This window comes from Galeopterus variegatus, unplaced genomic scaffold (genome assembly GCF_000696425.1).
Source record: "Galeopterus variegatus unplaced genomic scaffold, G_variegatus-3.0.2 Scaffold46, whole genome shotgun sequence".
NCBI lineage: Eukaryota > Metazoa > Chordata > Mammalia > Dermoptera > Cynocephalidae > Galeopterus > Galeopterus variegatus.
The window spans coordinates 276,104-302,996 of NW_007726157.1; the positions used below are offsets into that span (position 1 = coordinate 276,104).

General features: G+C 36.7%; 2 protein-coding genes across 5 annotated transcripts in view; one reads left to right on the forward strand and one right to left on the reverse strand.

Moving 5' to 3' along the window:
• The window catches only part of KRIT1 (KRIT1, ankyrin repeat containing), a 33,250-nt gene extending 16,344 nt beyond the window's left edge, over positions 1-16,906 (reverse strand). The window contains exons 1-11 of one of the 3 annotated variants that reach the window (XM_008572194.1): positions 16,627-16,906; positions 14,886-15,040; positions 12,820-12,944; positions 11,745-11,904; positions 8,182-8,274; positions 6,973-7,102; positions 6,087-6,330; positions 5,775-5,890; positions 5,303-5,446; positions 1,896-2,052; positions 1,042-1,149 (exon numbers count right to left, since the gene is read on the reverse strand). In XM_008572194.1, the coding sequence (XP_008570416.1) occupies positions 1,042-1,149; positions 1,896-2,052; positions 5,303-5,446; positions 5,775-5,890; positions 6,087-6,330; positions 6,973-7,102; positions 8,182-8,274; positions 11,745-11,904; positions 12,820-12,921 (1,254 nt within the window). In that variant the 5' untranslated portion in view covers positions 12,922-12,944; positions 14,886-15,040; positions 16,627-16,906. Of the gene's footprint in view, positions 1-1,041; positions 1,150-1,895; positions 2,053-5,302; positions 5,447-5,774; positions 5,891-6,086; positions 6,331-6,972; positions 7,103-8,181; positions 8,275-11,744; positions 11,905-12,819; positions 12,945-14,718; positions 14,834-14,885; positions 15,041-16,457 lie in introns of those variants that run through there. The other 2 variants (XM_008572186.1, XM_008572204.1) reach the window with 2 other exon arrangements.
• Positions 16,907-17,250: 344 nt separating this feature from the next.
• The window catches only part of ANKIB1 (ankyrin repeat and IBR domain containing 1), a 139,158-nt gene continuing 129,515 nt past the window's right edge, over positions 17,251-26,893 (forward strand). The window contains exon 1 of one of the 2 annotated variants that reach the window (XM_008572215.1): positions 17,251-17,536. The gene's annotated coding sequence lies outside the window, so the exon portion shown is untranslated. The remainder of the gene's footprint in view (positions 17,537-26,893) is intronic. The other variant, XM_008572223.1, reaches the window with a different exon arrangement.

Genomic DNA, 26,893 nt, shown 5'->3' on the forward strand with positions numbered 1-26,893 from the left:
TTTTTTTTTTTTTTTTTTTTTTTTTTTTTTTTTTTTTTTTTTGTTTTTGTCTTTTTTCTGTGTCCGGCAACGGATCGCAACCCTCAGTGTTGCCCCCGTACCGGACCGGGGACTGGCAACGGGATTGCAACCCTCGGTGTTGCTCCCGCGCCTCGCTCAGCCAGTGAGCGGGAACCGGTCTGTATGTGGGATCCGAACCCTCGGGCGGGAGCGCCGCCGCACTTCCCAAGCAGCGCACTTATCCAGTGCGCCACCGGGCCGGCCCCTTATTTCTTTTTTTTAATCTGTATTTTTATTTCTGAGTAAATAGATTTAACAATATATATTATTCTCTAGTTGCTGTTTTGGTTACATCCCAGAAATTGTGATAGATGAGTAACCTAAAAGTGACATATTTAAAAAAAATTTTTTTAATATTAGCATATTCATTCTTACAAATAATATTTCTTTATGCCATTTTAAATACAATATTTTTTTAATGGCTGTGTGCGCCCAGCATCAGATTTATGAATTTAATTCAGGTGTAATTAGATGAAAAGGCCAGGTTGAATTAGCAGAATATAAGAACTAGGAAATCACTTATTTCACTTTCGTGAGTAGGAAAATTAGTCTACTACACATAAACTAACTTGCTGAGACTGAAATAATGAATGATGTGCACTGCTTTTATTTACAAATATAAAATGTTGTTTAGAAGGCCTAAGTTGATGGATATGCTTCAATGAATACATTAGAATTATTTGTAATCAGCACATCAAGTATAGAGGTTATACTGAAAATTAGATTAATTTTAAGTATTTTGTAAGTTATATTTATTTATTTTTACAAGTTTTATTTTGTTATGTAAGAATAAGTGCCCAAATTTATCATTCCAAATGTGTTAGGGATAATAAATTTAATACCCATGAAGTTTAACAATGAGGTTTTATAGCAGTAAAGAAGCCAACCATTCAATTCATCCTTCAACTTCTGCCACAGATCCTCAAATTACCTATCAGTTTAAATACTATGCTTGGCTCTGTTTATGAAGATTATTCTTACTGGTTTGTTAATGGCTTCCTTCAATAATTTTGCAGCTTCTTCCCAGTTATTTTGTTTGTTTTCTTCACAAATATTTAATGGAGATCTTCCTTGTTGGTCTGTTATGTGCTAGATGTGGGGGAAAAAAGAAAAAAAGGCAATATATGGTATTCTAAGGGAAAAATGTCATTCAATCAAAGTTTCAAAAAAATAGACTTGTCAAGTATTAAGTAAATATTAACAATATTTAGTACATACTATACTTAAACAAGAATTGCCAAAGATAAAAGACTCAAAGCCCTAATCAATGAAATTATTGTTTTTTAAAAGGTGTAATATAACAACAGTTTTGCTAATGCTGTTATTTTTCGCTTTATGAAAATACTTGTTACTACAAATTCCAGGAAATGGGTAGAAAATATTTACTTTCCAACATTTTTTTAGGAAATACAAAATAAAATGAAAAGAGGTTAAATTTTATGTACATTCTGGAGATGGATAGTGGTGATGTGAATGTACTTAATGCCTCTGAACTATACACCTAAAAATGGATAAAACTAAATTTATGTGAGGAGTATTTTATACAATAAAAAAATTTTTAATTTATGTTCAAAAGCACAATACATGCATAAATATTACTTATACTATAAAGTAGGTAAAATTTGTTTTTATTCACCTGACCTGTCAGGTGTACAATTAAACATTTAAGTAAGTAAGTGCCATGGGCCGGCCCGTGGCTCACTCAGGAGAGTGCAGTGCTGATAACACCAAGGCCACGGGTTTGGATTTAATATTAAAAAAAAAAAAAAGTTTAAGTGTCATTACTTGTTATTCACTGCTTGAACATTAAAAAAAAACCTTGGAAAATAACTTACTCTGTCAACTTCTGGATGGTTTAGGAGAATTTGTACTATTTCAGCATGTCCTCCTCCAGCAGCAAAATGAAGAGGAGAACTAAGCTGTCCATTTAAAAGATTTGGATTGCACTTTCCTTTCTCTAACAATATGCGAGTGGCCTCAACTTTTCCATACCTATAAAGAAATAAAACTTACATAAAAAAGTCATCCAGAATGTATTAAAAATCCAAATTTTACATGTTATCTCAAAAAAATCTAAGATTGTTCTAGGACAGAAAGCAAGGGATTATTTAAGACATTGACATAAATATTTTTAGTGCTTACAGATTTCTTATGAATCATTCTGGTTCAATTCAACTATTTCTATTCCTGATCAACTGAGAGAAAATACAACCTCAAATACAAGATAGAACAGATGACAAAGTACAAAAGTTACAAATTAGACATAATTTTTAGTCAAAAATGAGTTCAGAATCAGAAAGTAACTCATAAGCTAACTTAATAAGCAAGTTTTTCAGTTAGGCCTGACTGTGATTTACAAAATAGGCCCAAAGACATAATTCTGTATGTAGTTGTTGTACAAGGGGTCTTCACAAAGTTCATGGAAGGATTCATGATATATATTAATTCAATTTTTCCACGAACTTTTAAAAAAATTAAAACATAATTGACTGTACATATCTGTGGGGTACTGCACTGAATATCAATACCTATGTGCAATATGTGATACTCAAGTTAGGATAATTAGTATATTTAACGTTACACAATGTAATCATTTTTTGTGGCCCTTTACCAATTTCTTGCTTATACTTCCTCACCCTTCTCCTTTTTCTACCTCTGGTAACCTCAGTTCTGTTCTCTCCTTTTGAAAGCTTCCATGAACTTTTTGAAGTACCCTTGTATTAGACAATATGGGAGACACATAGCTCTGCTCTGGAAGGTTTACAATGTAATTGAGAGGCAAAACATAAGCATGGGATAAGTTACATAATGCTGTAAAATTTAAGTAATAGCTTAGGATAACAATCAACAAAATAAGGCACTTCATATTTTTCAAATCAAAATAGTATATAATTAATGCTTTAAAAACTATCAGAAAAGAGATACAACTTCAGTCTAAGATGGTCCTGAAAAGTGTTTTGGTAGAAGAAAAAATTTCAAAAGGATTTTACATAGGAAAGGGTATAGGGAAAAGGAGTAACCAAAGCAAGATCTCAGAAGAGTAGAAAGCATAAGTCAACCAATCATTTGGTTAGAGCCAAAGACTTTTGTAAGGCAATCTGAAGCAATGGTGGGAAGTAAATTGTTGTTTGGAAATAAGAGTGTGGTAGGGGAGAAGGGGGAAGAGAAATTTGGTTTTAGATATGGTGCATTTGAGGGGAAAATTGCACATCTTTAGAAATGATCTGATTTGCACTCAACTTTTCCTTTCTTTCCCTTCACATATGCTACGGTTTTCCTATACCCCAAATCGCCCACTTGTATCCTAACTACCCTTCTTGTTCATGTGACTTTTTGATCACATTCTTTGCTATTCTTAAGATGTCCTTTTCTCCTTCCTCATTTTGTTCAGGGTAAATTCCATTATTTCTCCAAAACCATTTAAGATATACTTCCTCTATATTCCCACTATATTTTAGCATTTTATTTTTGCTTCTTTTATGGGACTTAACTCATTTTACCTGATTTCATCCTTGTTTATACACACACTTCTCTATCAGTCTGGAAGTTCCTTGAAAGCAGAAACAGTATCTTTGCATCCTTCAACGTGCCTTATGCACAAAAGCTGAGTGACTAAACTGTTCAGCAGGCAACAAAATGCAGGATTGGTACTGAGGAGCAAGGCAAAGGCTTAGGATATCTATCTGAGAATATGCAAAGTCATCTTAACTGAAAATACGGTTAAGGCTAGGAGAATAGGTGAAATCTTTCTGAGAGAGAATTTAGGGAAAGATGATCGTGTTAGAACAATGAAATGTATCTTGAAAAACACCCTTTCAAAAAAAGGCAGGAAAATACAGTGAGGGAGCAATTCAAGAAGTAATAATATAAATAATTAATATGAACATACATTTTATATGATGCTTTAACATTTTCCAGGTACTTTCTTTTATAATTATTTAATATAATCTTCACAGAAACTTGAGGTAGACAGAGGTATTTTTATCACACAGATGAATAAAATGAAGCTTGACCTAAGTTAAGTAAATTGCCCAAAGTCTCATTATTACTATCCATAGATAAAATCTGGTTTTCTGAGTGTTAGCATAGTAGTTTCCATATTGGGACACATGCTTGGATCACAGAATGAAGGCCAGTATTTCAGTAGTATTAGTAATAATAATGATGATGATGATGATGATAAGGTAACAAATAACATGTTGCATTTGTAATGACCTTCATTATAGCTCCATTATGCCCTTTCAACTGTAATTTGTTCTTAGAACGAAGGGGTGGTCAACAGTATTAAAAGCTTCAGAGCAGGGAAAGAGATTAAAAACTCAAAGAAGTTTAAGAAGGTTTATGAAGAGTGAAAAAAGAGAAAGCAGAGTATGGCCCATTCACCTTTGAAAGGAAGGAAAGAAAACAGGACATTGTGGAATTCAACAGGCAGTAAGTAATATGGAACTTCTTTTTAAACATTAGGTCAAAAACACCTTTTTCACAGAAATAATGGTAAAAAAAACGACATTATGTCGTTTGTAGAGAATGGGCTATAGCAAACAGTTAACTATGCTATGAACACTAAGAACTCAGCTGAACTGAGGGGAAGAGTTATTATTTTGTGAGAAGAGTAGGGGATCAAGAGCTACAATGGGCAACTAGTGAAAAGAGCTAACCTCAGTCCTGTCCCAACACTCACCTATGAAAAAATGGAAGGCTATGATTCTAATGAAGGCTTTGGGAGTGTCTTGATACCATAGCTTCCCAAAGAACTAAAGGGATTCTTTTCAAAACCGATGCAAAGTCAAATCATATGTAGTTAGTTATCACATATAAATGTTATAGGAAAAATACAAGGGGACTTCAAAAAGTTCATGGAAAAATAGAATTGAAAGATAACATGAATCTTTCCATGAACTCTTTGAAGTACCCTCATAAACTAACATAAGCAAATACAACAGAAACTGAAAGGGTGACTAAGGGACCTCGTGTTCTGCAATGACATTTACTAGTCGTTAACTATCTTACTGTATGACCTTGGAATGCCTAAGAACACTGACAGTACTTTTCCTAAGGGACAGACATTCCAATTCTGAACAGTGGCACATACCAAAAATCAAAGATGAAAACAGAAAGCTTCATAAGGCAAACGGGGTAGAGAAAAAGTGTCTGGAATGAAAACAGTTTTGAAAAGAAGCACTAACATTTATAGTTAAGAATTCATTCTTTCTAAAAAGAAAAGAATAAGTAATCCATTTACCAGCATGCATAATGAATAGGTGCCCAGTGGTCACTATCTAATTGGTTGACTGAAAATCTTTCACTGAGAAGACGGCTTAGTAATTCTGAATCTCCTTCACAGGCACTTCGATGGAGAGGAAAATCATCTACCCACTGTCGTTCCCTAATCATTAAAAAGAAATTTTAAAAAATACAAACAGCACTGTTGAAATTCAAATTGTTTCAAAACAAACGTGACACATCAATAAAGCTATATCAGTATATGGCTGAGCAGCTGCAAACTAGTAATTACAATGCATACTATTTGCATATACTGTATCATTTTAAACAACATTTTAACATTAGAATGTAAGTTTAAAAAAAATCAAGGGCTGGCTGGTTAGCTCAGTTGGTTAGAGCTTGGTCAAAGTCAAGGGTTCAGTCCCCCATGCTGGCCAGCTGCCAAAATGAAAACAAACAAAAAGCAATGTAGAGTAAAACCAAAACAGTACTTGTCTTCTGTGACACTGCTCATGCTTCTCTGCCATTTTTCCTGTTTGGGAATTTGGATTTTTGAGTAGTCTGGAGCTCCTAGACCAAAGTATGGATTTATTACCACTTTATCTACCTAGAAAGGGAAAAGAAAAGGAAACAAAAACCCCTTAAGAGCTTCAGATATTGACTTTTATATGTATAAATAGAGCAAGGATGTTTTCTTAATGTTTACAATTAGTAATAAATTTATTTATATTCTCAGGGAAAAAAAAATTATATTGAGATGAAATGTCTTTTGAAACTAGAGCCAAAATTCACTCAACTCTTACCCGGTTTGTATACTGAAGATCTGATCCAAACAAAGGGTTGTAAATACAGGTATCTGCTTTCTCTAGGGCTAACATTTTAATCTTTATTTCTAGTGCACTATAGCCCATATGTAGTGAGTTTTCTGTCTGACCTGATTCAGTAACATACGCAGGGTTTATGACATTAGTTTTTATCCGCTCAAGAGGAGAAGGTCGGAATAAAGCTGGAATAAAGTGAGATTGTGAATGGCGTTCATCTAACCACCTGGCAAAACAGAAAAAAGTAGAAGTTCAAAAGTGAAGATGAAAAAGGTAGACAGACTGCTTTCCAACTCTGATATGTGAAACTTTCTAATATTACCTTCAGATTTTTGTAACTTTAATTAGTGTTGGTTAAGTACTTCATTTATTGCTAGAAAAAGTTTTGCTAATGGACACAGCAAACAAGTTCTTAAAACGCATATGCCGTTATAAAAATAAATAAAAATAACACCTTTCAAAAAACATGAAGTACTTTAAAAATGTAAATCATTGAGATGCAGGTGACATCAACTCTATTACTACAGAAAGACACAGGCGTGAGAAGCTTAAATGACTTGTTCACTGATAAGATTAAGACAATACTAAATCTAGTTTTACAACAGGGGAATCTTATTTCTCAAGCCTTTCTAAGCCCGGGTAGCGTTTGTCATTTTTGAAGAATAAAATTAACATGCTGTAAGCAGACCAGCACAATATTGTCTTGGGGGTTTTTCATTTTTATATTATAATTTAAAAACTTAACATTTCTTAATATATATATTATTTTGACTATTTTCTTCTGAAAGTGTCTATATCTATCACAACTAATTTCTACTATGAACATGTATTTGATTAATTAAAAAATATTTTTAATGGCATTTCTTACTTATCCAAAGCTATTAACATCCTTGCTGTAAGTGTAGCAAAGTGAGTACTGGATTCACTACAGACTCGCATAATATCCTGTAAGCAGTAAAAAATAGGGCATCCTGGAGTATACGTATATTTAGTATTATCTGAAAAAGAAAAATGAAGAATTATGTAAACATATAAAAGACTTGCAACTGAATGTTTTTCATTTAAAAATATACAGTATGTTAAAAAAAAATTAAGACTTGTTAAGTATAATATAAATTATTCTAGATTTGGAATTAGAAGATCAAGTGATGACCAGCTCTATGACCTTGTCCACTTGGGTGAATGCAGGATTTAAAGTCTTGTAGGACTATAGAAACTGTTTCTTCTTTTTCTTCTTCAACAGTGTTGTAAAACTTATTAGTAAGATTTCCAACACCGTTTAAAACACTGAACTTTTTTTTTTTTTCCTTTTTGTCTTTTTCTGTGTCCGGCAACGGATCGCAACCCTCAGTGTCGCCCCCGTACCGGACCGGGACCAGCAACGGGATTGCAACCCTCGGTGTTGCTCCCGCGCCTCGCTCAGCCAGTGAGCGGGAACGGTCTGTATGTGGGATCCGAACCCTCGGCGGGAGCGCCACCACACTTCCCAAGCGGCACACTACAGCAGTGCGCCACCGGGCCGGCCCCAAAACACTGAACTTTTAAATCTAAGTTTGACTGGAAAATATATCTGGAATGCTAGGGCTGGCTAATAAAATACATGTAAGTACTATGAAGCAGCAGGCTGATGAGATGACCATGGTGGGTCATTAATATATCATTAGTATTATTACCATCTTACATCACGCCAGTACTCTAGCTTCCAAAGTGATTTCACATTCAGTACCTTATTGAATTCCAAAATGAAAACATTACTGCTCAGCTAAGAAGCCTGTATATTATTTTGAAATCAAAACATCTTTAAGTAACAAATTTCTTTTCTTTAATTTTTTTTTAATGTTTTGTTTTGTTTTTATTGGTTATGAATATTCATGGAGTGCAAAGCAAATTGTCACCACTCGTGCCTAAGATGTGATGGCCAGATACATACCAGCAGTCTTCGTTTTTTAATTTAAAAACATGTATTTTACAACAGTATTATACTAGCAACTATGAATGCGAATTCCTAAGTTCCTCAATAGACTTTCACTTAGCATCTAAAGTACATAAAGATTTATAAAATAAATTTAGACTTTACCTTTGACAACTGATGGAACAATAAATAATGCCGCTTCTCTGCCCATCTTCTCTCCATCCAGAGGAAATTTCTTCATTAGTACCACTCGTTTTCCTACTCATTTAAAAAAAGTCAGCAAAGATAAAAATAATTATTTTATTTTATTTTTTTCAAAAGATGACCAGTAAGGGGATCTTAACTCTTGGCATGGTGTTGTCAGCACCACGCTCAGCCAGTGAGCTAACTGGCCATCCCTATATAGGATCCAAACCCATGGCCATGGTGTTATCAGCATTGCAGTCTCCCGATTGAGTCACAGGCTGGCCCCCCAAAATAATAATTTTAAATCTTATAAATTACCCTGAGAATTAGAAAATAAAAAATTTAAAAGGTAGCATTAAGAGGAACTGAAATAGTAAATTTTATTATATGCATTAATAAAAACTAATAATTCTAATAACAATACATAATCATTCTGTGGACAATCAACTAGTAGATTCAGAGTCCTGGTCTTAACTCACTAGAAGAGAAGCGTTCTATGCATAGCAAGGAAACTGTCCTGCTAAGAACTGAGAGAGCAACTGAACAGCAAGGCATCCCACAGGGTCAACAGGTATATACTTCCTCACTCAGCTGAGACATAGATGGGAATTTTACTACAGCCTGGGCTGGCAAAAGAGGGTGTTTATAAGTTCAAAGTTTTAATCTTTAGAAGCTCTTCATTTAACATGTAACCTCCATCCACAATCTCAGTTCTATTAAAGCCTGATTGGACTACAAACTATTGTTCTGAATTTTAACTACTGTACTTAGTCTATTTTTCCTGATTTGGCAGTAAGGGGGTTTATAAATAATAACCTACAAGTCTTGTGCTCTAAAACCTCATGCTCTAGACACCTTTGCCATGATATTTATCAATCCTTCTAATATCCTCACCCCCCAAAATATATCCTTGTTCCTAACCCAGATAGGGATGCCTAGCTGGCAGGTGGGATGCCTTCTGTGTACAGGCAGATAATATAATATTTCAAATAACATCATTTATTCACAATATATCTGAGTCAGTATTTGTGATTATTAAGGCCTATTATATTATAGCTCCCAAACAATTATTTTACAAAATGAACACTTATACAAAATATGTGTTAGATACAGAATAACATTCTCATAAATTTCAAAGGCAGTATTTCTTTTTTTTTTAATTGATTATACACATTCATGGGTCACAGAGCTGAACATCGGCACTTGTGCCCAAGATGTGATGATCAGATCAATACTATCAGCATGCCCACCACCACAAATTGCAATTATTCCCCGTGTCCCCCACCCAACCTCTCCCCAACTGCCCTCTGCCCCAGCAACCCTAGGTCTGTTCTCTCCCTCTACCAATCCGATGCACCACTGAAGAGGCCCTATTTGTTTTGTCTGGCTTGAGGTCTTATTCCCATCTTTCCTGCCCTGCTGCTTCCCTAAATCTGGTTCTGATTCATTGTTTAATTGCCTACTTTGCAAATTATATATGTAACTATGAGATCTGTTGTGGGGGAAAAAAAGCACTGACTACAAGTTGGGAGATAAAGGTTCTAGTTCTAATTCCTTCACTAATGGCAGTGTATGCTCTTAGCAGGTGATATCTTATAGATGTGAAAATGACCACATACCAACTCACAGGACCAATTTAGGAATTTCATGAAAAAGTAAACATGGTAGTGCTTTGTAAACTACATACAGCACTGCACAAAAATGAAAAGCATAACTACTGGTACTATAGGCATTTGTGATTTTCATGTGATGCTTATATAAGGAATCATATTACTATAAAAATATTTCATACATTTCAAAAAACTCAGTTGAATAGGATATTCAGGATATGGCATGACTCATTAATATAACTTTCCATTTAGTTAAATAAAACTTCTCTACTTTCCATTTAGTTAAATAAAACTTCTCTATTTCAGTTTCACTAAAAGCTGCCTGAAAATATATTAGTACATTTTACTAAGTATACAAGATAAAATTGTGCTAGACATGTTTTGGGGTGCCTGTCCACTCATAACTCCTACTAAAGAAAACAATCCAGTGGCCTCTGGACCAGATGACATCTTTGTTGACACTGACATCTCTTCCATACCCCTTCTGGATAAATGGACCTCGTGGTAGAGCTGGGCTAATTCATAGCAAATTATGAGTTGTCTGCCTCAGCCCAAATATGAGATTTAAGCTAATCAGATTTCTGTCTCAGGAATTTGGTCTCAGGATAGATCCTGATGAACTACAACAGTCTGGAAATACTGGAACAAATTTGTCTGGATAAAAATTTATCAGAGAAGTCCAAGACTGACATAGAAAAGACTAACAAATTTGTGGTAACCAAAAAGAGCCCTTCACATGCCTTGATGACACAAAAGGACAGTACCCCCCTCCTTTTTTTTTTTTTAAGGTAAAATTGGTTTCAAGATCATTTTATGAAAAAGTGAATCTGATAATTACAGAAAGGAGATTGTCTTTGTGAGACTCAGAATGTGTATCAAAGATCTATAAATTTATGCAGGAACTTCTTACAATCCTGAGTTACAAGGCTTAGAGTCCCAACCCACAAAAACCCTTCAGGTCCTACTGGGGAAGTTACCTATTGGGAAGGTAAAATATAGTGAATGGTACCTCCAAAAGTTATGAAACACAAGCTTATAGTTCAGCTATATATCTCTAGGAAACAGATATACAAAAGAACTAATAAATCAAATCACGGGATTCAGCCATATCTCTGCAAAAAAAGGCTCTTTTCTGAAACAGATGAATTGAATAATTAATCTCTATAAAGATGTACAAGCAGAAAAAAACCAAAAAAGTAAGCACAGAAAGGTACTCTTTACCTCACTAACAACTGTTTTCAACTGCTGTCCGATTTAAATTAGCTTTACGTTTTTAATTACAATGCCTGAATCTTGGACATAGTTTATATAATCTGTAACTTTTTAGCTGCTATTTCTTATGAGACTAAGGCCTGAGAAAATTGATCATTAATTCTTAATCACTTTTAAATGGGGTGTCAACCTTTTAGGGTTAATACTTCTACAATTTAGTTTGGCTGTCTGAAAAGGATCTTCTTCCTATGACCAAACGGGAAGAAAACCTCAGCTACCCACTAATTTATAGAACTTTCCCTAATCCATGAATATTAACTTTTACTTAACTATGGAGAGAGGTTTATAGTTTCCTCTGTCCTGGAGTAGAGAAATAAAGTACTAGTTCAAAAATGCTTGTCTAGAGAACTATACTTCTAGCAAAAGTAATTTGTACTCTTTTGATTTTCAAACTACCCCTTTGTTTCCTCTTTCTATTGAACAAATCATTAACACTGTGACCTCTTTAAGTACTTTTCAACTTTAAAAAAATTATAGTCAAGTTACTTCTTGAAGAGGCTTGGCTGTACCTTAAAAAAACTTTGAGTATTTTGCAAGTTTTTTTAAATGTAAAGGAAAATAAAAAGAAATTAATTTTAATATATTAATAAGTATGTCTTTCTCTACACATATTGAAAGCAAACTGTGTTTAAAAAAAGAAAGAAAAGAAAAGGTTCCTACCTCTGATGCCCTGGTTTGCAGGAGAAATTGGTTTGGTAGCTTCTACTACATAATCCAATATGCCTTGCGTTATTTCACTGTTGCCTTGAAGTTTAGTTTCCAACAAAACTTTCTTTCTCTTTTTTTTCTGCCCTTCAATGGGAACTTCATGCAACAAAATCTTAGATGAGAAAAATAACATTAAGAGAATGCTTTAAATAAAATTACTTGCCCTAAAATACTATATAATAAGCTAGCAGTCTTTCTCAATCCTAGCTGCATATAAGAATAACCCATGAAACTTTAAAACAATACCAATGCCCAGCCCCATCTCAGACCTATTAAATCAGAATGTCTGGGGACTTGATGTCCTGGTACTCACAGTTTTAAAAGTTCCTCAGGTGATTCTACACTGTAGCCAGGATTGAGAAATGGTAAGCTGGATAACTGTTGAAGCAGCAGCCTCCTAATAACCCCTGTAGTAACCCTTATAACAGGTTTCAGATAATCATAAAAAACAGTTTAAGAAGAAACTGTTGCTAGAGAAATTAGTCAAATGAGATTACAAGTAATTCATCGTGCTTGGAATCTGTTGCATAGAAAAGATAAAAATTTAGTTATATATTTTTTTTGCCTCAATTACATGTTTATGAATATATGTAATATAATTCAAAAAGACTATAGAGAGATAACTGAACTGCCAAATACTTAATTTAAGGTAAAAGAATATTTTTAAATGAATTGCTAAAAATATTTGGGAAAATAACCAAGAACAATGTTTAGATTGAAATTTTTAGTGAGCTGACTTTTGCAGCGGTTTTTTAATTTCTGAGAGCAATTCCATAAACTGTACTAAAATCTAACCCTATAAATTGTAAGGAAAACTCGAACAAGTAACTTTTAATATCTAGTAACCTTCACGTGTCAACGAATAGCAAATAGAAGACAAGCAGCAGAAAAAAGACAGTGATGGGCAGTTATCCAGAATAATTAGCTTGTCATTAAGAATTTATAGGATATGGTAAGGCTTTGTATGTAAAGGATAATACAGAATGACATTCAATGGTAGAAATCAAGTGTTATTTAATTTTCTCACTTCATATGACTTAGCTTTGTATTCTCGAGAATTGAGACTGGTGGTATTCTTTGGACGAATAACAGCAACATACGCATCTTCTATGTTTTCTGGATTTCCCATTGTTTTATAAAACAAACAAATCCCTTGAAAGATTAAATGACTCAATTAGTGGCAAGGTAAAAAATATAGTATTGCATACTAACGACAACTTTTATTTCCACAAAATCAATTTAGAAAAACAATTAAAAAACTAAAGTGATTTTTCTATATTAGAATAAATAGTTCTTAAAAGGCAAGCAAGAGATGACTTGATTGTATCTTTGCCACTGAACTATTCAAACATTAAGATTTCTTTCGGGGCCGGCCCGGTGGCGCACTGGATAAGTGCGCCGCTTGGGAAGCGTGGTGGCGCTCCTGCCAAGGGTTCGGATCCCACATACAGACCAGTTCCCGCTCACTGGCTGAGCGAGGTGCAGGGAGCAACACGGAGGGTTGCGATCCCGTTGCCGGTCCCGGGCCGGTACGGGTGCGACACTGAGGGTTGCGATCCGTTGCCGGTCATGAAAAAAGACAAAAAGGAAAAAAAAAAAAGATTTCTTTGTAGTCCTTTTTTTCTTTCTGTTAAAGATAAAAAATTTTTACATGGGATATATATTTTCATAGATCTTAACTGCACAGTAAGAATCTGCCTTTGGGTCTAAAAAATTGATATAAAATATCTTGTAAAGTAAATAATAACTTGAAATACTTATTCAGAATAATACGCACTTATTTTCCATAAATTACAGAGTGAATGTCATATTGCTAATGGTTTGGAATCTGAAAATAAGTAGCTGCCTTATATCCACTGACATTCACTCCAGAATCTTTAGCAAGGAGAATTTTGATATTAGAAATTTAGAGGAGCTAAAGTATATTTTATAATTTTCTTTGGGAGGTGCCTATCACAGAGGCAAAACCAGTTGAAAAAAGCTTTCTGATGATGACTTAAGAATCTTTTCTATTTCCCTTATCAATTCTCTAGATACTCCAATTTTTTTCTTCCAAATATATTCACTGTGTGTGTGTGTGTGTGTGTGTGTGTGTGTGTGTGTATGCTTTTTTCCCTCCTAGATTAATTTTAACTCTCCAATGGGCAATTTCCAACAAGTAACTGAATTTGCTCATTTTTGGTTAACAGTTCTCTTCATTAAGTGCTATTATTAATTTCTTCATGGTTAGACTAAAACACATCTCTTTGTATTGAATATCTTTAATTTATCTTTACAAAAAAAAAGGTTCCCCTCATTTATATACCAGCAAATTTCTAAGAGTTTTTAATCCCAGCCATGATAAGGTGAACTTTCTTCAGTTTTTTAAAAGCCCAATAGACATTCAAATGATCTGTTCATATTTAATGAATTCCTTACTGCTCCAACTTTCAAGAGAGAAAAAAAAAGAGTATTTTCAAGAAAAAGTTTTGAATGTTATTTGTGGCGAGATACAGTAATTTACTCTGTTTTCTCAACTGCAGTAGATAATGTTACTTTGGAACTTTTTAATCACGTCCCTAAATAATTTTAAAAATGCCTTATGATCGAAAAATGTCCTTAAAACAAAATTCTTTTAAAATCCAGTTACTTTGGGCATTTTAAATAAAATTTCCCTTAAGATTACAACAATCATTAAAATTATTGTATAAAAATTTTATTTTAAATAAAATAATTTAAATAATTAAATAATTTTAAAATTTATTTTCGTTGATTTAGGTACAAAAAAATACAGATATTTCACTAAACAAATTATAGTAAATCATTAGGAATGGAGACATTTCATTTTATGAAAAGTTTTGAGGACACAGCATTCATTCTCATACTATACGTCATAGAATTTTTTTTTCAGTTCAATCTTTTTCATAAGATCATTCTTAAAACCCACCTCATGTAACACAGCTTCCTACACCATGTGAAAAAAATGAGGATCATTAGGAATGGAGACATTTCATTTTATGAAAAGTTTTGACGACACAGCATTCATTCTCATACTATACGTCATAGAATTCTTTTCAGTTCAATTTTTTTCATAAGATCATTCTTAAAACCCACCTCATGTAACACAGCTTCCTACACCATGTGAAAAAAATGAGGCCGTTTTCTTCTCAGAATTTCTATTTAGCAATTTCTTTTCATCTTGGATTAATAATGACTTCAAGATAATAAAACTTTACAAATTATGAGATTTATGGATGCCTTCTTCAAGACTGCAAGCCCGAAAACAGAAAGACATTGTACTGTGAATACACCGTACAATATACATGACACAATTACAGAAACAACTTTTTCTATTAAGCACCTAAAAAAGAAATAAAGTAATTTTTGGCTTTCTAAACACAATTTAAAGTAAAGCAATTCCTGTCTTGGTCAACTCATGTTAAGAAAACGTCAACCAGCAAAGTGCTTTATTTGTTAATACTCACCACTTCTCTAGACTATTTACTACCTCACGGAACTCTCAACTTGTGAAAGGTAAACAAATGTTACATGATAGAAAAAAAGAGACAGACATAACTATGAGGGTTATAGTTGTTTTGTTTTTTTTAAAACTATTTAATGTTGGGCCAGCCCGGTGGCGCACTGCTACAGTGCGCCGCTTGGGAGCGCGGAGGCGCTCCCGCCTAGGGTTCGGATCCCACATACAGACTGGTTCCCGCTCACTGGCTGAGCGAGGGGTGGGCGCAGCGCCGAGGGTTGCGATCCCGTTGCCGGTCCTGGCCCGGTACGGGCGCAACACTGAGGGTTGCGATCCGTTGCCGGACACGAAAAAAGACAAAAAAAAAAAACAAAAACAAAAACTATTTAATGTTAACATATCCCCAAAGATTCTTAAAATTGATTTTCAAAAAATATTCATACTTGACTACTTGAAATATACATTCTATAAGGGACAAGAAAGGAAACAAAGTTTAAGTAAGAAAAATAACAAAAGCTGCAAATATAGTAAAATACTGCTAAGGCAGAAACACAAATGGATAGGAAGAGAGTGACCTGAGCTAAAAATAATAAAGAAAGGTATAACTAGAGTTTGCATTATGTTTAGACTGAGTTTTAGATAAAGATTCAAGTGACTACAGGAAATATCGGCGTCTTATTATATGTCTCACTCTACCCTGGGAAATACTTAGGCATAAATGATGATATGCTGCCTAAGTAACGAGGCCTTATATATAAAGTGGTGGAAGTGGTTCTCAACTGGGGGTGGTATTAAAAGTACACAGGGCCATTTCTTGTCACTATGACTGCCTTTTACTGCCCATCGCGCAAGTTTGTTAATACCCCTTTATTGTGGTAGACAGTCTGTTTGCAAACAAACTGTAAAGACACGTAAGCTCTCCAAGAGAGTGAGAAAGAAACGGATCTGAGTGAAGCTAAAAACATCATAGAGAAAAAGCAAAGAAAGCCAGGCGTTAAAAGAATGAGAAAGGTGTAGAGGGGAGAAGTGAGTTAGAACAATGAATCGCTTTCTGAAACGACAAAAATAAACGCTGCCAAGGTTTTTTCCTCCGCTTCCACCCATCAACGTCTACTACCGGGAAAAGTGCAAGCCTCTTTGCTCAGAGTCTCCACCCAAAAAGTGGCTTTGGCTTCCCTATAACTACTCATAAAAAAGAAACTCCTTGCCTGGAGCAACTAGATGTGGAGATGGTTCAGTCTCCCACTTGTTTTCTCTCGCTGGAGTCTGCATCTTGCTCCTCCTCGTTATCCCGAAGGAAACAGAGCGGTCTCACCCGTGAGGGCGGCCAACTGCCTCTTGGGCAGCTACATTCAACTCACTGGGTGAGACAGTTACCTGGGGGGCGGGGGACTGTCACCGCTTTCTCATTCCTCCTTCCCTTCTCCCAGGCACAGCGGCCAGGCCCAGCTTCCTGTGACAGGAAAACCCTCGGTCGCCACCAGAAGCCGCCCGGCGTGTTTCGCCGCGCTCCCCAACCCGCGCTCTGAGAGCTCGGGTCTCTGAAGTCGAGAACCTCTTGGTCACTGGCTCTTTATTGTCCTTCTCTGTTCCCGCACCTCAGCACCTTTCACCCCTCAACCTCTCCCGTAACTACAGGATCCCAGGTCTTCAAAGGCCTCGGCTTTCCATCTCGCCGCTACCGGGGCAAGGAAATCGCTTCCGGGTTCACATCCCTTGCAGCCCGGCGGTTGGCGAAGGAAAAGCTTCCGGGTCGGCGGCCGAGCAGCTGCTGTTCCCGCTGCTGCTCGCCGAGGCTACCTGCTCTTTAGACTACTGGCGGGTGGCTTCGAGACTGGAGTGGCGGCGGCGGGGTTGCCAGCGGCTGAGCCGGAGGCGGGGGAGGGGAGGAGGGCGGTCGGGGCTGAACGCGCGCGCGCAAGGCTGGAGCATGAGCCGGACTTGACCGCGAGGCGGAGGCAAGAGCCACCGCCCCCTCCTCCCCTCCTCCGAGTGAGGCGGCGCGGCGGTCGTAGAGGCATGGGGGCCGCCTGCCCAGTCTAAGCCTCGCCGCGGGCGCCTTAGGATCACGCACAGTTTGCTGCGGGCCTCAAGTGCGCACTCTGAGCCCCAGCAGCCTCCACCCCACGGGTGCACCCGGGCCAGCGAGGAAGGGGCTCCCGGGTGGGTGGGGCGGGGAAGGTACCTGAGGTCACCGGCGTCGCGCGGGAGGCAGGGCTGCAGCGGCCAGAGGCAGAACTGAAGACCTTCGGTGTCCACCAGGCCCTTACCCTCAGCCGAAGTAACCGTAAGTTTCACCTTCTCCGTACGGGTCTACTTGAGGCTGCCTCAACCCATTTTGGGCTCCAAGTTCAGAGCTGCCTAGTTCACGCTCTCCTACGAATGTGACTTTCTCCCCCTGTGGAGCATTGTCCGTCCGTCTGTCTGTCTCTGTCCCTGAATTGGCAGCAGCATCGTCTGCCCTGTGGGGCTTTTCTTCTGCGAATATGCAAGCCTCTGGGTCTCCGTGCCGCGTCCAAAACTCCCCATCTGGATGCATCTCCTTGCCCTTCTGTCCTCAAAGGATCTGTGTCCTTCCTCTTTTTTCTGTCTCTATCCCAGAGCTCACAGCCTCCCCCGCCTATCCTTTGAGACGTGGAAAGCCACGGGTTCTGCCGAGCTTGGGGGCTGGAGAGTCTAGAGGAGCGGCTGGATGAAAGCTCTTTGCAAGGCTGTCATGGGTGGGAATAGGTACAGATGGCTCCCGTGAACCTTTATTTTTGCAGCTCCTGCCACCAAAACAAAGAATGGGACGCTCCCCTGTATGTTGTTGTTTGAGTCGCAGGAAATTGGAACTAGAACTGTGATCAACATCATCTCCTGAGGAGGTTTAGAGAATTGGTCTCAGAAGCTCCATTCACACAGAATGGCATATTGAACAGTCTTTTATTGAAATGAAGGCCCATTCTCGAAGAGCTTTACTAGTAGATCTGAGAAATGAATGTGGAAACAAAAGTCTTATATTTCAAATACTGTGTTTTGGATATCTCTAGATAATTTTTAGTGTTTTGATTTACATCTGCTTCTTAGTATACAAAGTGTGTGTGTGTGTGTGTGTGTATGATGTGAAAATCTTTGTACTGGAAGATTTTTCTTTGTTGGTGGAGACTTATATAGTGGTTAAAAAAATCTTAAAACAGAGGTGATTTTTAAAGATCATGTCAGATTGTACTCGTATTTGTCAGAAGATACTATTTTCAATCCTTAATTCTTTTTTTGCTGATATGAATCACCTGGAGATGTTACACAACTTGGTGTCTGTGACCTTTCTGCTTCTTAGTAAAAAAAATAAAAAAAAAATTAACTGAGTATCTTCAATGTGTATTTCCAAATTTTGGACTAAACATTTTTTCATTAAAATTTGGTTTGCTTTTTAACTGCTACTTCAGAACTTTCAAGAAATTTGATTAAAAAATAATTTTAATGCTGTCAGTAATTGGACAGCAGCAAGAGCTGTACCTTCATGTATTTGCTACTTTTCAAGGCACCATAAGAGGTAAATGATAATTTAAGAATAGTTTTACTCTGTGTATTTCAGGTTCTTTGTTTTATTCTCTAAACTACTCTGTAATGTTGACTGGTAGCTTTTGTGTTTTGTCTGTCTGAAGAATATTGTCATTTAGTTACAAAAGATAGATGTATTTAATGTGTTTTCCCAAAAAACATATTAGCATTTGATTTCGGGCTATTATTTGGTTTGTAACCTCACACTATTTACAGATTTTAGTTTGAAGTAGGCTCAGGACATGTACCTCCAGCTGTCTGTCTGGAAATGTACTTTGCTTGGCACAGTGAATTATAAAGGGTGTGGTTTTTGCTTTCTATAAAATTGATTAGTTTCCAAATAAGAGAGGGATGCTGTAGTGAGGGGATGGGCAATAACTTGGAGAAATCTTTTTTTAAAAAGTCCATTGATCCCCCTCTTACCCTTGGAATAGGGTGGTGAAGATAGGACCGTATTTTTATGTTTCACTTGTTTCCTCGCCCACTGCACTGAGAATTTTGAGTTTTCAATATGAAAGTGTTCAAAAGCCATGCAGACTGTGAAGTATGCAAGGGCTGTAACAGTTGACTGCTGAGACGTGGGAGATAAGTTTTGTTAGCCACTCTTTTGTACTCCCATGGCACTGCCCACTTCTGAGAGGGTTGGTTTTCTCTTCTCTTCCTTTTCTTGGGTGTGCACTCAAACTTGTAAAAGTGAAATACGTATATTTACTGCTTACTTGTAGATAAAAGTTCAAGGTAATTTTCACATATAAGTAGATGGAAGAATTATGAATTAAGATTAACTGATTTTCTGTGAATGGAAGTTAGAAAAGTTTCCTCAGTGCTTTGGGTAATTGTTTCTCCCATTGAGGATACACATAATGTTTATTTAGATTAAATTTAAAAATATTTCTCTCAAATATTAGAATTTATATATGATATATTTGCGAAAAAGGATTTTAAGGAGACCTATCTGAGGGAAGTTTTATGTGTGGTTCTAAAAATGGTTAGGTATTTTATTTCTTTTTTCAAAGTGACTTGCTTAGGGAATAGTAATTTTTGGACTCCCAGTTTGTTTTTAAGATAACCTTAGACTACTTCTTTTTCTTTTCCGGACAATTTACTTTCATGCTGACTTCATTTCAGCAAATGTTTTTTGAACACCTGTATGTGAGGCACTGTTCTAGGTTCTGGAACTACCAGGATAAATAAGTCGATTCCTTTCCTCATTAAATTTAACTGGCAAATTAAACTGGATATTCTATCCACCAGCCTTTACAGACTTCTCTAATAGGATTTTAAGACACTTGACCTTATTGCAGGGTTGTTTCACATCCTTTCTGTAAGAATAAACACAATAAATGACATTTATTGAGTACTTCATTTGTGCCAGCACCATGCTAAGTGCTGTATATACATTATCTCATTTAATTCTTAAAACAGTCCCAAGAAGTATTTTATCTCCATTTAGAAACCGTACAGATTCTGGTTTATAGTATTGCTGGATGTTATTTTACTTGTAATATGATAGAACAGATTTGACCTGTACTTCTGAAGGAGAAGAAATGGTAATATAGTCATAACAGTTTTTAATTCCCTAAAATTGCTTTGAGTAGAAAATCCTAATTTCATAAGATGTTAGTATCTTTTGTGTTTTAAAGCAGATAATTATATATTATCAAAATGTAATTTTTAGTTGTTGTTTAAAACCTTTGAAAAGACATAATTCTGAAGTTCATTATAATTAACCGTAACTGATTTTCAGACATGTATAACTGTTTTTTTGAAGTTCAACATTGGGATGAAGAGCCTATAAAATGTCCTAAAAAATATGTGTATTATTCAGGAAGGGTAGAGCATTGAGCCGTGTGAAATCTATTCAGCTTTTAAAATTTTGAGTTTAATTTTGACAACTATCTGAATGCCTTGGAGAGTTTTGGTTTCTGCAATGAAAATGGATTTCTTCAGATTCAAAAGTGATCTGACTCATCCATTATTAGTAGAATATATACTTTATCAGCAATTTGGTATGGTTCAATCTAAGAACTTCCAACATTTAAAAAAATATGGTCTTCCACTGTGAACTCTTTTCTCCAAAAGCCTCCTTTGTATTCTAAACATTTTATCCTGTTTTTTGGTTTTATTTTTAACCAAAAACTTATCATTTTGCTACCTTGGGTTTTTTTGTTGGCTAGCTGGTAAGGGGATCTGAACCCTTGAACTTGGTGTTATAACACCACACTCTAATCAGTTGAGCTAACTGGCCAGCAACATTTTGTTATTCTTTAGCCTAATGCCTTTTACTACTGTCACTCTTCTGTTTTTAGGACTGTAGAGCAGAAAATTAATACTCCTCGAGTTCCTAAGAAAGATAGTCCTTGATATTTTTCTATCCTCAGTCTGACATATATATTTTTACTTGACATAGACAGTCCTTCCCTTTCAGTGTAGCAAAATCCTTGATATTCAAGTCACTGTATTTTTCTGATTGGAGTAATATTGGGGGTAGAATTATGTTCAAGGACATAAGGGTGACTAAATTATAAATGTCTTAGGTGCTGGGACTACAAAGACGAATAAATCAACTGCTCTACTGATTGAGTTGCAAAATGCTGTTTAAAATCTGTGAAGAAAAAGGAAAGTTCATTTAGAACACTGAGATGCTCTTAGTTCTCCAAACAGGCATAAAAACATTGCCCTTCTTGTTAACGTATCCCCTCAGAGTATGGTAAAGGAAGGTATGTAAATAAGCATATTAAGTCAGGGTATTCATTCTATTTCCTGGCTTCAGAGAATAGCTAATTCACATTTGCTGGAGCACTAGATGTTCTGTATCACATCTTTATTTCAGAATAGAATCATTTTGAAATAATTTCAAACTTACAGAAAAGATGCCAGAACAGTACAAAGAACTACTATATCCCCTTCACCCAGATATCCCCCATTGTTAACATTTTGCTGTATTTCTCCCATTGCCTGTCCTCTCTCTTTCTTTCTGTCTCCATACATACGTATGTGTGTAAAATACGTACGTACGCACATACCAATTATCAGTCTCCATACATACATATGTGTATATAAATACATACATACATACATACATACCCATTATTGGTCTTTTTCTAAATCTTTTAGAGCAAGCCGCAGACATGGTGCCCATCACGCCAAACACTACAATGCCTATTTTTTAAAAACAAGGCTCTCTCTTATATGACTGACATACAAATAATCTTAATAATAACCAGAAAATCGGCATTGGTACAACACTGCTGTTTAATCCAAAGAACCTATTCAATTTTCATCAACTACCCCAACAATCTTTTTCTTTTCTGGTCCAGGATCATATCCAGGAATACATGTTACATTTAGTTGCCATGTGTCTTTAGACTTTTTCAGCCTCAGTTTTCCCTATCTTTCATGTCCTTGACAGTTTTGGATAAATACAGGCCCTACATTCTGTAAGATGATCCTCATCCTAAATCTGTGTGATATTTCCTCATGACCCCAGTCAGGTCATGCATTTCTTCTTGGCAGGAATACCCAGTAATGGTGCAGTGCCGTGCATCCAGAGGCATATGATGTCAAACCGTGCCACTGGTAGTGATGTTAACAAGATCATATTTGTGTCCCTTTGTCATTGATTAGTATTTGTGGAGATGTATTGCAAACTTATGCTAGTTTCCTGTTTCTCATCAGACCTCTACTCACTAGCTATCATGGGTCTTACTGATGACTTCCACCTGAATTAACCACTTTTAAGATGATTCCCAAATGATATTTCTTTTTACTCCTTTCTCCCCATTTCTTTTTTATTTTTCTTTTTTTTTTCCAAAAGATGACCGGTAAGAGGATCTTAACCCTTGACTTGGTGTTGTCAGCATCACGCTCACCCAGTGAGCTAACTGGCCATCCCTATATGGGATCCGAACCCGTGGCCTTGGTGTTATCAGCACCACACTCTCCCGAGTGAGCCACAGGCCGGCCCTCTCCCCATTTATTAATTAAATCAGTAAAGACTCATGGATTTTTATTTTATTCAATGTGTTGTAATTTTGCTGTTAATTGTCCCCAATTTAGCTAGGGAGCCCCTTCAAGCTGGTTCCTATGTCCATTTGTCATGCTTCTGTCTCATTCATTGTGCATTTCTTTAGGACTTTCTGGCAGTTCAAGCTGTTCCTGGTTTATTTAGTGCTTTGTCTGCTCTAGCCCTGTAATCAGCCATTTCTCCAAGGTGCCTTGATTTTCGTTTTTGTAAAAGGTGGTATTTAAAAGTAAAGGTTTGGTGGCTTCGTGTGCTCATTCCTACCAGGGTGTCATTGCTTCCAAGCTCTCTTAGTGGACAGAATTAGGACACTTGGGTGTGAGTATGGTTTGTAAACACACACAGACATAATGCACACACTCATATACATACATTATTTCTGTATCTGTGTATATATTAGGAAATCATAAGTTTGTTCCTATAGTTCTAATTTCAGTCCAGTACCTCAGGGTTTTTTTTGTTTGTTTGTTTTTGTTTTAGCTTTCTCCCTTTTCATGTTTATAAATGCTTAATCTGTTAGAAAGAAACTTGGCTTCACATTAGCCTCAATTTATTTATCATTTGCCCAGTTGTTTTACTTACTTGCTTAGTGTGTTACCATTCTTTCTGCCATGCAGACCTTCTCTTACCACATCTGCCCCTACCACCCTGCATCATTTACCACTAGGCCTGCTGGCCTGTGCCTGTTTGTGGATCCACAGTCCCCACTGGGCCCACAATTCTGTGCAACTGTCTGTCCCCACACAACACCTGATGTCCCCGCCTCTGGGCTAATTGCCCGCACATCTGCTGGCCTTCCTAACATGCCCTCACTACCCTGCATCCTCAGCCAGCATGCCGACTCCTTTGCATGTCCCAGTTATAGTTAATTGTGAAATATATTTCAAGGATTTACAAACATACATATATGTGATAAAATATATACATAATTTCCACACACACAAATGGTAACATACTATATTGAATGTTCTACACCTCGGGTTTTTTAAAAATTTATTTAACATATCTTGTAAAACTTTACACATGAGTACATAAAGTGACACCACATTCTTTTTAACAACTTATATAGTATTTCATTGTTTGTGTGTATGTTTATATATCCAGATGTGCACGCACATGCACACACCTCTACACACCTACCTATCTGTGGCAGAATGTTTAATGATCATAAATTTCTCCCATCCTGAAATACATTCCTTTTTGCAATGTGCCTTTGCTGCTGCTTCATCTAGAGGTGGAGTCTATTTATCTCTTGAGTCTTGGCCGCCCTGTGACTTGCTTGGACCAGTGAGTATGTAGAAATAATCTGTGAGTTCTGCAGACAAGTCTTTAAGAGGCTTCAAGGAATGCTTTCCTGCAGCTGACAGTAAGGAAGCTGGTTTGGCCTATAGAAGGATGAGAGGTCTCTCGCAGGAGAAACCAAAACGCCCCAACCAACAACCAGCACACATGAATGTGGGTTATCTTGGACCTACTAGCCCAGCAACCCTTTAGCTGAACGCACCTGCAGAGGAACTAGAGATGAAACCAGCAGGAAAACCTGCCAGCCAACCTTATAGTGTTGTGCGAAATAACGTTGTTTTGAGACACTAAGTTTGGGGAGGTTTGTTCTGTAACAGGAGATATCTGAAACTATAACTGTGTTTTGGACATCTAGGTTGTCTCTAGTCTTCTATTATGAATAATATTGCAATGAATATCTTTGTATATAGTATTTGTATGGATTAAATTTTAGTACGTAATGCCATATTATTTTCCAGAAGTAGTGACACAATTCTTATTGTCACCATTAATGTCTGAGATTAACTCTTTCCCCTGCAAACTCACTCTCATTGAATGCTTTTCTTTAACAATAAAATGAGTTAAAAAAAAAAAAAACTTCTTATGGTGCTTAATTGTGCATTTCCCTACTTATGAGGCTAAACATCTTTTGATATATGTATTGGTCATTCTGATTTTCAATTCTATGAATTTCTTATTCATATCTTTACTCACTTTTTCCTATTGGATTTTTTTCCTTACCAATTTGTTGGTGCTCTTTGATGTATTTATTATGAATATAATACTTTAATGTTGTTTGCAAATATGTTTTGTCAGTCTATGTTTTGTTTTTTGTCTTAGTTTATGGTATCATTTACCATAAATTTTTCTTTTGGCATTTTATGTAATCATTTATAAGTCTGTCTTTTTCTGTGTGACTTTTGATGTTCCTGTCTTGAGATTGTCTTTCTCCTATGTAGGTTATACATACTTTTTCCTAAATTTTTTTCTAACTTAGTATTGTCTTTCCTATCAAATAAGAATCATGCTTAGCTGCTACAGAAATAAAAAAGAGAGTTGTATAAACAAATTAGGGACTGTTTAGAGCTGGCGTGGTAGCTCCACGATGCTGTCAGGAATATAGCAGAATTTGTTTTTCTGTTTAATCATCCAAGCTTGTCACCTTGTGGTCCCGAGATGGAATTCTAAGCTGAGCAGCAACAGCTTTCTGTTTCCTTACTTAACATCCATGGCTCTGCTTATTTTAACTGAGGATCATATCTAGTTTGGTGACTATAACCTCTGGGGATGAGGCCATGACAAAGCAGGTCCTGCAGAATAACACGTTTTTGTGAAATATGTTTTTTTGTTCTTTGAAAAAAGTAGTGATGATTTTGCTTTCTGCACCATAATAAATGTGTTTGCAGAATAAGGCTCCAGAAATTTTTTTCTTTAAATTATTGGGCTGCCATGTTTAAAAAAATTGTTTTTCAAATATTTACAAGCAAACAGGAAAATTAACATGATTGTATTCTCAAATTGGAAACCAGTGTTGGGGACACAGGACTTTGTTATTATGTTCAATAAATAATATTCATTAAAGATGTTTATGTGCAAGTAACTATGATAAGCAGTTGGTATAAAACTGAATATGGTGTGATCCTTGTCCTTAGGGAGTTTACCAGATAACTGGGTGTGTTAGTCCATTTCTGTTGCTTATAAAAATACCTGGAACTGGGTAATTTATAAGAAAACAAAATTTATTACTTACAGTTTCTGAGCCTGGGAAGTCCAAAGTTCAGGGATCACATCTGGTGAGAGCCTTTGTGGTGGTGACAGTGACAGCAGAGTATCACATTGTGAAAATGGTAGAGAAGAGAGTCTAACCTCATTCACTCTCCTTTTAAAGCCCTCCACACCACACCCATGACCACCATTTTTAATCCATTCACTATGGCATGGTCCTACAATCTAATCACTTCTTCAAGGCCCCACCTTTCAATTACCATAATAGGATTTCCCACCCTCAGCAGTTACAGTGGTGATTAATTTGGGGAGGGGGGGGGACATTCAATCCAAGGCACTGGGGAAGCAGATAAACATTAATTATAGTTTTAGAGTGTAGATTGAGTGAACTATCAAGTTAGGGAGGCAGGGCATCTAACTAAGTTAATTGAGGGTTGGGGAGCTATGATCAGGGAACATGATAGAGAAAATGGCTTTTAGGCTCAGACCTGAATTAGCCTATTTGAGAGGAGTTTGTAGGGGGGAAGGAAGAAGAACATTCTAGGAACTTTAGTAGTTCAGTGGGCTTGGGATGAGTTACAAGAGATGCAGTGAAGAGATAAATGCCGGTCTTGGCAGAGACGTTTCCTTAAGGCTGGGAGCCTTTGGAAAGTTGTAAAATGGAATTGTACAAGATCAGACATGCCGTTTGATAAAGTGAATCTGGATTTATTTCTGAACGGAACGCACGGACGAAGGAATCACGCGAGACCCAGGCGAACAGTTCGCCAGAGAAATTCCGCTTTATTCAAGGACTGCGCGTACATTTATAGGGTGCTGTGCTCCGGGGCGGGAGAGAGAGTGGACGGGGCAGTAACTGATTGGACGGGGCTGGGCAGGAGGTGAGCCTTGACCTGTGACTGGCTGAGGTTTGGCGCGGGTGGGCTTGGGTGTTGGTGCCAGCGAGCTTGTTTACTGCGGAGAAGAACCAGGAAGGGCACCATATTGCCAGGGTGTGTCCTTTGTTCAGGCGCCCATGGGGTCCCTACATTCCTCCCTTTTTCCTCTATTGTGGGGAGTGGGTTGCCGTGA